The 10103-nt window shown below is 46.3% G+C and overlaps 1 protein-coding gene across 1 annotated transcript in view; it reads right to left on the bottom strand.

The window, feature by feature from the left end:
- Positions 1–2993: 2993 nt before the first annotated feature.
- LOC105000520 (40S ribosomal protein SA-like) overlaps positions 2994–10103 on the bottom strand; it is a 10660-nt gene continuing 3550 nt past the window's right edge. Inside the window, exons 2-5 of the mRNA XM_010856470.1 lie at positions 5696–5844; positions 5469–5632; positions 5058–5272; positions 2994–3107 (exon numbers count right to left, since the gene is read on the bottom strand). Coding sequence (XP_010854772.1) covers positions 2994–3107; positions 5058–5272; positions 5469–5632; positions 5696–5844 — 642 coding nt within the window. The remainder of the gene's footprint in view (positions 3108–5057; positions 5273–5468; positions 5633–5695; positions 5845–10103) is intronic.

The raw sequence follows: 10103 nt of genomic DNA, 5'->3' as shown, positions 1-10103 counted from the left end.
TCTTTTGAAGGAATGATGCTAAAGCTGAAACTCCAGTCCTTTGGCCACCTCATGCGAAGAGTTGACTCATTGGAAAAGACTCTGATGCTGGGAGGGATTGGGGGCAGGAGGAGAAGGGCATGACAGAGGAAGAGATGGCTGGATGGCATCATTGACTCGATGGACGTGAGTGTGAGTGAACTCCGGGAGTTGGTGATGGACAGGGAGGCCTGGCGTGCTGCGCTTCCTGGGGTCGCAAAGAGTCGGACACAACTGAGCGACTGATCTGATCTGATCTGATCTGAAGGGGTGCCTGGTGTTCATTACTGAGAGTTTCCTTGCTGGCAGTTTCCTCCATTCCTGATGGTGGGATGCGCAGGGCAACTAAAGACATTTCTAAATTTCCCTGAATGTGGGTGCTAAATGAACCTAGTTTGCTTATAGCAGAATCGTGTTGTTCTAAAGAAAGATTTTTATATTCCTATTGAAAACCACTGGAAAACCCCCAAACAGGAAATGGTGACGCCTCAAAGTCATACTGTTACATGACTAAAGCAAGTTGTAAAACAACACACACATTATTTGATTAACTGAACTAAAAATGAACATATATTATCTGTGTAAATAAATATATATTTGAAAATGTTTTTTAAAAAGCTGGAGGAATATATACAAATGAACCACAGACACTTTGATAAGGATGAAAGAAAAATTCTACTTTTACTCTAAATTATCCACTTTTTTTGTGTACTTTTAACTCAGAAGGAACTTGAACGAGAGTGTATATTGTTTGTATTTAAATAAACACTTTACGTATGATTGTACAGAACCAGCTTGTCATAAAAACCAAACCAATGTATTTCAGAGTCAAGCAAATGATAAGCTGCCTAGAAGAGAGTGAATATCTGCTGAAGGGCTAGAGACAGAAAGAGCACACGAGCAGCACAAACAGTGAAACTCGGGCTGCACGCTGCTGTCCCCTCCGTCACTGGGCCACTCCCTGAACACTGGCTGGGTTTAAGGCAGCCTGGAAGTCAGCCACCTGTCCAAGGCAAGTCTGAATTTATGCCAGGCCCATAGTAAAGACATGTTTAATTAGTAGCTCTCAGAGGAAGAAAATATACATTTTATTCTCTAAACTTATTTTGGCCCCTTCTATAATGGATTGTTCCATTAAAAACAAAACACTCAAACCAACATTAAAACCCACCTTTTTGGTGTACCTGAAAGCTTTTGCCATTTTAGAGCTTTTTTGTTGTTGTTGTCTCTTAAACATGTAAAATAAATACAGTCAAGTCCCCAGCGGGAGGGCCTACCCAGGGAGCTCTGGGCCTCAGTCGTTACTAGGAATAAAAGTGGCAAAGAGCATTTTTGCTCCAGAACTCTCAAGGCATTTTGGTGTGGGATAATCAGGACCGGTGGAAAGCATATGATAGCCTGAAACACTTTCTTACACCTGTCACAGCTCAGTGATTTTCAATATCTTACTTTCTGTAACCAAAGATTGAGAATGCTCAGGAGAGAGCATAAATATAACTACATAACTCGTTATAAATAGCATATAAGTAGGAAGTATAGTCAGATGTGAGTCTAACTTACCTTAATATCCTAGTTCCTGTGGCTCTCAGTCCATAAGGCTCAGACTACATTCCTCGGGCACCTCTACAGATTGGACAGTAGGTGGCGCTTTCAGCCTGTTTCAAACAGTTCACGGGCTTTGGCTTATTTACTTGCTTTTTAACTGTTTTACCACCATTGCACAGAAAACAGAGTAATTTGGTACATGTGTATGAAGTCCAGATCAATGTTATGGGAGCAATTTCAGAAGAACACAAAGCCATATAACTGATCTGTAGGAAGCATTTACAAATATCCACAGAAAAGACTTTACCTCTACATAGATCCAAACTGAAAAAAGAAAGTGAAAGTCACTCAGTCGTGTCCGAGTCTTTGCGATCCTTTAGACTGTAGCCTGCCAGGCTCCTCTGCCCATGGAAATCTCCAGGCAAGGACACTGGAGTGAGTTGCCATTCTCTTCTCTAGGGAACCGTCCCAACCCAAATTATCCAGTAATAAAACGCTTTAGCGTTTGTGTCACAGATGCTCTTTGCTACTTTGATTCCTGGTAATGACAGAATCTCAGGCCGACCTGGGACCCACCCTAAAGTAGTTTGTGTCCTGTGACCCTGGTCAGGCACATAGACTCTAGTTCGGTTTTCTTGTTTGGAAACAATTGGACCTAGCTGCTCACAAGTGAAAAGCAAACTACTAGAGCTTAAAATCAGAGAAGGCAATGGCACCCCACTCCAGTACTCTTGCCTGGAGAATCCCATGGATGGAGGAGCCTGGTAGGCTGCAGTCCATGGGGTCGCTAAGAGTCGGACACGGCTGAGGGACCTCACTTTCACTTTTCATCTGCATGCATTGGAGAAGGAAATGGCAACCCACTCCAGTGTTCTTGCCTGGAGAATCCCAAGGACAGGGGAGCCTGGTGGGCTGTTGTCTCTGGGATCGCACAGAGTCGGACACAACTGAAGTGACTTAGCAGCAGCAGCAGCAGCAGCACACCTTAAAACGTTCCAGTAGAGTACAGTCAAATGCTCTTGATTCTAGGTACTTCAAAGGATGTTTTTAAGCCTTGTCAGCCACCAGCTTCTCTTGATTCTGAAAGCTGGGTTTACTAGGGACCGGCAGCAGTGGAAGTGTGATGAAATCACTGCAGCGGTGTTGTGCTTCAAAGCACAGGATCTGTACAGACTAGGAACAAAGATAAAATATTCGGAAGGGGTCAATCCAGGGCATTTATTCTTTACTGAACAAAAGATTGTGCACAGACTCATTTTATGCATCACTTCAGGGAGGCCACAGGCTCCCTGGGCTCTCCAAATCCCTCAGGTTAAGAGCTCCTGGCCCAGGAGTGAAAGAAAGCAAAGGCAGCTCTTCCCTCTTCCCCTTTCCGACCTCTGGTCCCATCACATTCCGACCTCTGGTCTCAGGAGAGGGACGGTGAAAGCTCAGCGAGCTGTCCCAGCCGCACGGCTGCCAGAGGAGTCACAGGAGCAGACCTGCCCAATGGCGCCGCTGCTTCCTGCCTGCTGCCGGGCCTTGTGAGAAGGCCCCAAGGGGATCTAGGAAAAGCAAAGGGGAGTCCAACTCAGCAGAGCAGCCCCAAAGCACAGGGAGTTAAAGAAACAGGAAGCACGAGTCAGGTCAAGGAAGGACCCCTTTCTGATGGCTGCGCTGAGAACGAGTGTGGCTGAAGCATCCTGCTCCCTCCGCATGGGTCTCTGCGTCTGCAGGGACTTCCGGTTTGCCTCACCGTGAGCAGCGGCTGCTGGTCAGAAGGCAGATCTTTTCTACCATCAATAAACTGTCTTTTCCCCGCTGTCAGCCCTGCAATCTGGCACTATATGCTCCTTGTTCCATTGGCTGCTAACACTTCTGTAAAAGGAGATCTAACTGTCAAGAGTTCAAAATTCCAGGGGTCTGTGGAGTCCTGCCACCAATTCACCCCCCAGAGTTGTGTTTGAATCAGGTAAAAACGCTCATTACAGGCTTAGGATTGAACATACTAAAGTGAGAACATGAATGAATTTAGAACTTTTGGAAAGTCTGATTTTAAAAGTATTTGTTTATCTTTAAAGTCCAATAAGAAAATTTTACTCTAGCTTAGCTTGTCTGAAGAATAAACAAGGAAAGATACTTACTGGAAAAAAGCTACAAAATGTGAGGCTTTGAAGAAGGGAATTAAAAGAGAATGGCTCTCATGAAGAGTAACTCCTTTCAGACGGAGAAGCTGAGAGGAGAAAGAAATTGATTTAAGACAAGATCTTACTATTAGAGCTGAGGCCAACTGCCATTTAGTCAAATTTGCTTTTCTGCACGCAGGGTCACCTTATACAGACTCGTACAGACACACAATACAGCTAACATCTCCACTGATACGCAGAGGAGTGCCCTGGCCACCGCTTCAGACCACCTTGTGGGCACACAGGATGCTCAGGACTCTGTCCTGTGTGTCCCTGGGAAGTGACTCCCAGGAGGTCCATCCACTGAGCCGAGTTCCACTCTGTTTTCAAGCAGCCCTTTAAATCCCTGAGGCCAGCGCCCCTCTCTCACCACATAAAATGTCCCCCCGTGTGTCACTGCTCCTCATCAACATGGCTGCTGTATTTATAATCAGTCTTCAGATATGGTCACCTGATTCTATTATTTTTTATTATACTGAAGTCAGCCAAGTGTTTTATATCTTACTAGAATATTAATATGTCAGATTCAGAGAAATAATTCAAGGATGAAGTCAACTGATTATCTTCCCATCCATATGAAGTATATAAATATAATCTCTGGGAGTTGGTGAAGGACAGGGTAGCCTGGTGTGCTGCAGTCCATGGGGTCGCAAAGAGTTGGACATGACTGAGTGACTGAACAATGATAAAATATTATTTCAATTGATAATGAATGTACAGTGCATAGGGGAAAGTGTGAGAAAAGTATCTTAAAAATTGGATCAAGCTTAACTAATAAAATTAGCAGTTGCAAATGTTGTTTGAGGGAAGAACATAATGATTTATGAATTAGGAAATTTTCCTCTTATGTGAAAGGAAAAAAGCAAAAGTCACAGAACATTCTCATGAGTAGACATATTTATTTATTTAGAAACTGCTTATTCTCTCTCAGCCAATTTCTATTTTAAGAGTTTGTGGGGTTTCCATAATGGCTCATGGTAAAGAATCTTGCCAATGCAGGAGACATGAGTTCAATCCCTGGTCCAGGAAGATCCCAGGTGCCTCAGAGGAACTAAGGCTGGGAACCACAACCATCAAGCCTGTGCTCCACAGCCTGGGGGCCACAGCTCCTGAGCCCACGCTCTGCCACCACTGAATCCTGGGGGTCCTGGGGCCCACGCTCCAAAGCAAGAGAAGCCGCTGCAATGAGAAGGCAGACACCACAACCAGAGTGCTCCCCACTCACCGCAACCAGAGCAAACCTGTGCAGCAGCAAGGACCCAGCACAGCCCCCACCCAAGAAAAGAGCCTGTGAAAGAACAGCTGAAGCCCACGCAGTGCTGTGCCTACCCGTCCAGTGGCCTGAGCAGTGGGCGCTGCAGGCCAGCCTTCAGGGGGATCTGCGGAGTAGGCAGCGAGCTCGCTGCCCGCCTGTGGACTAGGCCAGCACCTCAGATCCAGTAGCGTTGCACTCAGCTGCTGAAGTGACCCATTCACAGTGAAGTCCTCCTTGGTCAGAACTTGCTCAACTGTCACCTGCTCTTCCCTTTTAATCTCTTCAGAATCTGCAGATGTAGAGATCAGGCACGACCTCCCATGAGTGTTCACAGGAAACGGTGCCGCGCACGGGTGGAACTTCCCGGGTGAGCATTCGCCAAGTCAGACCCACCGACTGAGCTCCCTGGTTGCCGAGAATGGGTGGTCTCCAGAGTGCAGAGGAGAGTCCGTGTCACACAGACCGATGGTAAGAAGTTCACATACATGCCTCTGGGAGAGGCTGGCGGTCAGCCCTGGGAGGGGTGGTGAGCTGGGAGTCTTGGCTCCGGGAAGCTGCCTGGGTCTGGTTAGCCGAGGCTCCTGGAGCAAAGCGGCCGACCAGAGGAGCGGCGGCAGCAAACTGCAGCTCAGCTCGCTGGCGAGGGTTCCTGGAGGACGCAGCAGGGACAGCAGCTGGGTTTTCAGTGGCAACAATGGCATGAGCTGCCTACAGAAGCTTCTCCCAGGTTCTCTTCGGATTCCTAGTGTAGACGCCGCCACTTTTCCTTCCGTAGATGTACTGCTCCGTTGGGAAGTAAAGGTCGGTGCTACCTAAGTGGGCCCCTGCTGCAAGGAACGTGATGACGTCGTCCTTCATTTGCTGGACATCAAGGACCCAGGATAGTGTAAAAGATTCACTTCACGTTATGACAAGAATCCAGACAGTGCCATATGGACCACTGTCTGGGTAGTGTGAGAAAAGCCTGAGAAGATGTTTTAGAGAAGCCAGATAATCTTTCTGATGAAACAAACTTGACTTTAATTCAGTTTGTAGAAATAACGCTGTGAGTTTTATTCTTTAGAGGTTTAAAATTTTTTGTAATGTCTTGGCATTTCTGAGAAACTTACAATACATGTACAAGGTTCAAGAACCTAGAAATATAAAATACTTCATGTTACATTATTCTTCCTACCACCTCCCTTCTTGTAAAGGCCCTGCTGCTTCCACAGTCAGCCACGTGTTTTTTTCCTCAGGAATCATTTCCAGAGGCTTATATTTTTTTCTAAGTATTTATTTGGCTGTGCCTGCAGTATCTTTTCCATGGGAACTCTTAGCTGTGGCATATGGGTTCTACTTTCCTGACAAGGGATTAAACTCAGGCCCTTACAATGAGAGTGCAGAGTCTTAACCCCTGGATCAGGAGAGACGGCCCAGAATGTCATTTTATGGATACACAAGCAACTATGAATATCTATTTCTTCTTCACTCCACATGTGGTGCTAATGGTAAAGAACCCACCTCCCTGTGCAGGAGACACAAGGGACTCAGATTCAATCCCTGGGTCCAGAAGATCCTCTGGAGCAGGAAATGGCAACCCCCTCTAGTATCCATGCCTGGAGAATCGCCATGGGCAGAGGAGCCCGGTGGGCTACAGTCCATAGTGTCAAAAGTGTGGGACATGACTGAGTGACTGAGCACAACCACATTTAAAACCATACATGGTCGCATACTGTGCATAATGTTTTATGTATCTTGCTTATATTCAGCTGACACTATCTTGGGGAATATTCTCTCTTGGGACACTATTTTCCACAAATCAGTCCACTGAATAGATGATGTACTATAATACACTTTACTGGTCCACGTTGGAATAAACACTAATGTAAAATGACATCTTGACATCACAATAAACAATGTAATGCATAACCTTAGCCTAATTTATTCCATTGCAGGAAAATGTATCAATTTCTAATGCATTAGGAATTTCTACAAATGTAACGGATTTGTAGCATGAAGTATTTCCAACTGAAATACAGCATCTGATAGGATGTTGCTCGTAAACTAGCACGTTGCTGGATTCCCCCACCCCCACCCCCCTGAGGAGCTATGCAATGATCATTTCTCTTTCCTAAGACTCGACCTCTCCTCTCCCAGATTTCTCCCTGGTCTGTTTTTAAAAACATTCTCCAACCTCTTCTGCCCTTGTGACTTCTCTATAATCTGCTCCTCTTCTTAGCACTGTCCTTCATTCTCACACCCTCATTGCCTGGCCTGGTCTCTACCTGCCATCTCAACATTGCCCATCATTGCTCCACCCACTCCCCTGGAGATGGTATCAATACAGCCAGATAGATGGTTGAGTATAGAAAAATGGTTCATGGATGATATTGAATCACTGAGCCTGGATGAGAAGGAGACATCCAGAGGGGAGTCTAAGGTAGCTGGGGAAGAAGGAGAATTTAGGTTTTATCTGTGGTCTTCACTCAGGGGAAGATGCTACAGGGCCCACCAGGGAAGAAGAAGTCAGAGTCAGAGGTAAATACTTGGGAGGTGGTGTCCAGAAATTCCAGCAGGAACTCTGGAGAGAAGAGTGAGGGAGAGCGCCTGCTGTGAGGCTGCTGTGAGTGTTGGGCAGGGACACACACGGGGCAGCAGAGAAAGGAGCAGGAAGGTGATAACAGGCTTCCCAAGGGAGGGAGGGTGTCATGGTGATAGTGATGTGCACAGAGTTACACATGTCACGGAGATGAGGGAGGATGGAAAAGAGCCAGTGAGAGGGGAGGGCGGGTGCAACTAATACATCCTGTACGCTGTTTCCTGAGAGGCCAAGAGCAGAGGCCAAGAGAGAGGCTGAGCCAGAGCACAGGACACAATGAAGGAGACATCAGTTCAGTTCAGTTGCTCAGTCATGTCCGACTCTTTGCAACCCCATGAATCGCAGCACGCCAGGCCTCCCTGTCCATCACCAACTCCCGGAGTTCACTGACACTCACATCCATCGAGTCAGTGATGCCATCCAGCCATCTCATCCTCTGTGGTCCCCTTCTCCTGCCCCCAATCCCTCCCAGCATCAGGGTCTTTTCCAATGAGTCAACTCTTCGCATGACATAAACATAAAAGTTGGTAAATAAAAACATAGGTGTTCAAGTCAAGATTTTGATAAAACACTCTTTTAAGGAATACAATTGGGATTTTAAGGAACTCCTTTTAAGGAATATAGAAATAAAATTGCAGGTGAGATATTAACTGTTAGATGATGATTCACAAGAATGACTCCCCTGCCTAAAGAGTGACACCATCAGAAGCAATTCTGTGCAGAGGTGAGCAGGGAGACGGCACAGCACAGTGGTGGAGACACGTGGTCGATGGAGACGCTGGGCCTTCACGGGAGGAGGGGATTCCTGTAGACCCCACACGCCAGTGTGCCGAGAACATCGAGCAGGAGTTACTTGAGCCATTGAGGGTCACTGTACTTGAAGGGGTTTTTGTTTACACATAATTTTATTTCTTTTTGGCTGCCCTGGGTCTTCTTTGCTGCCTGCAGGCTCTCTCCACTTGTAGCGAGCAGGGCCTGTGCTCTAGTTGGGTGGTTGGGCTTCCCGCTTTGGTGGCTCCTCTTGCTGTGGAGCGCTGGGCTCTAGGATGCCTGGGCTCAGTCTTTGCAGTGTACAGACTTAATTTCTCTGTGGCATGTGGGATCTTCTGGGGACCAGAGATTGAACCGGTGTTCCCTGCCCTGCAAGTAGATTCTTAACCACTGGACCACCAGGGAAGCCCCTGTACTTGAAGTTTTCATTGGAGCTACCTGAAACATGATAAAAGTGACCTCAGCAAAAGGGGGAAGGAGCAGTGAGCGCACGGCCTGCCTTCGACCAAAGAGAGCCTGCTGGGTTTGCACAGACCCCTTTCCGTTTCTGAATCGCAGTTGTCATTTACTCACTTCCTCTTTCTCCACCTGAAACCCACACATCTCTTAAATTCTCCAAGCAATCTTCCTGGTGGCTTTCTTCCATGGAAGTAGAATTTCTAGGCAAAAGATTCTATGCAATCTTTCTATGTGAATATCAGAAGAAGGTGAACATTTTGTTTGAGGTTATGGTTCTGGAAATTCAGAATTAAATATGTTTCAGCTCACATTGGCCAAACCTGCTGTACCTGGCCTCAGCCTCCTGTATTTTAGCTGGCTCCCTGGTGTCATTAAGGTCCTGGGATCCCTCTAGCCCCTCAACTACTGCATCCAGCTCCTACCGCATGGCAAAAAAAAAAAAAAGACTCTCTGGTACCATTAAGATCCCTGTTGATTGCAGATCCTGTGATCTTGCTGGTGCCTTGACTTACTGCAGCTTCCTAAGTCCTTACCTAGGATTTGTTGGCATAAAGTTCAACCAGGAAAAACAGAAAAGAAAACCTGTTTTAGTGTGTCTCTTGATATTTGGTTTTGTTTTTACATTTGCAAGAGCAAAACAGAAAAAGTGAAGCAAAAGGTACTTTTGAACATATATGGTTACCTGATTTAGAATTACTGATTCAAAGAGTGTCTGTAAAAATAAAATGTGACTTCCACTTCCAGCTTTAAGAGGAACAGTATCTGAATGTCCTCACCTGGCACTGGTAATTAGAAAGCTGAACAAAATACTGGGAACAACTGTTTTCAGATCCTGGACAGCAGGCCATGCAGGACTAAGTTCCTAGAGGAAGATGGATGCACAAATCCATCTGAAGACTCCCGGCTGTCTGCCTTCAGGCAATTTCCATGCTGCAGGTACAGGGAGGGGAACCCAGAGGCAGCCCAGCAAAGCCCTGATCTGAGAACACAGGTGAGCCAGGGAGGCGCAGCAGGTGATATGTGTGGGGCAGGGGATGGAAAAGAAACAGCTACTCAGACAGAAAGAATGATTCCAAGTGCCTAATGAGCCCGCTGAGTCTCTGTCATCTGATCACACACAGGTGAAATTCCACAAGGATGAGCAGGAACAACTTTTGAGGAAAGAATGATTACTGGAGATCTATGCATTGAGTGGGACTGGATGCCATGATCTTAGTTTTCTGAATGTTGAGCTTTAAGCCAACTTTTTCACTCTCCTCTTTCAATTTCATCAAGAGGCTCTTAATTCTTCTTCACTTTCTGCCATAAGGGT

This window comes from Bison bison, unplaced genomic scaffold (genome assembly GCF_000754665.1).
Source record: "Bison bison bison isolate TAMUID 2011002044 unplaced genomic scaffold, Bison_UMD1.0 scf7180017864371, whole genome shotgun sequence".
Lineage (NCBI taxonomy): Eukaryota > Metazoa > Chordata > Mammalia > Artiodactyla > Bovidae > Bison > Bison bison.
Note: the sequence above shows the minus strand (reverse complement) of the source record. Positions and strands in the feature narration are given on the sequence as shown.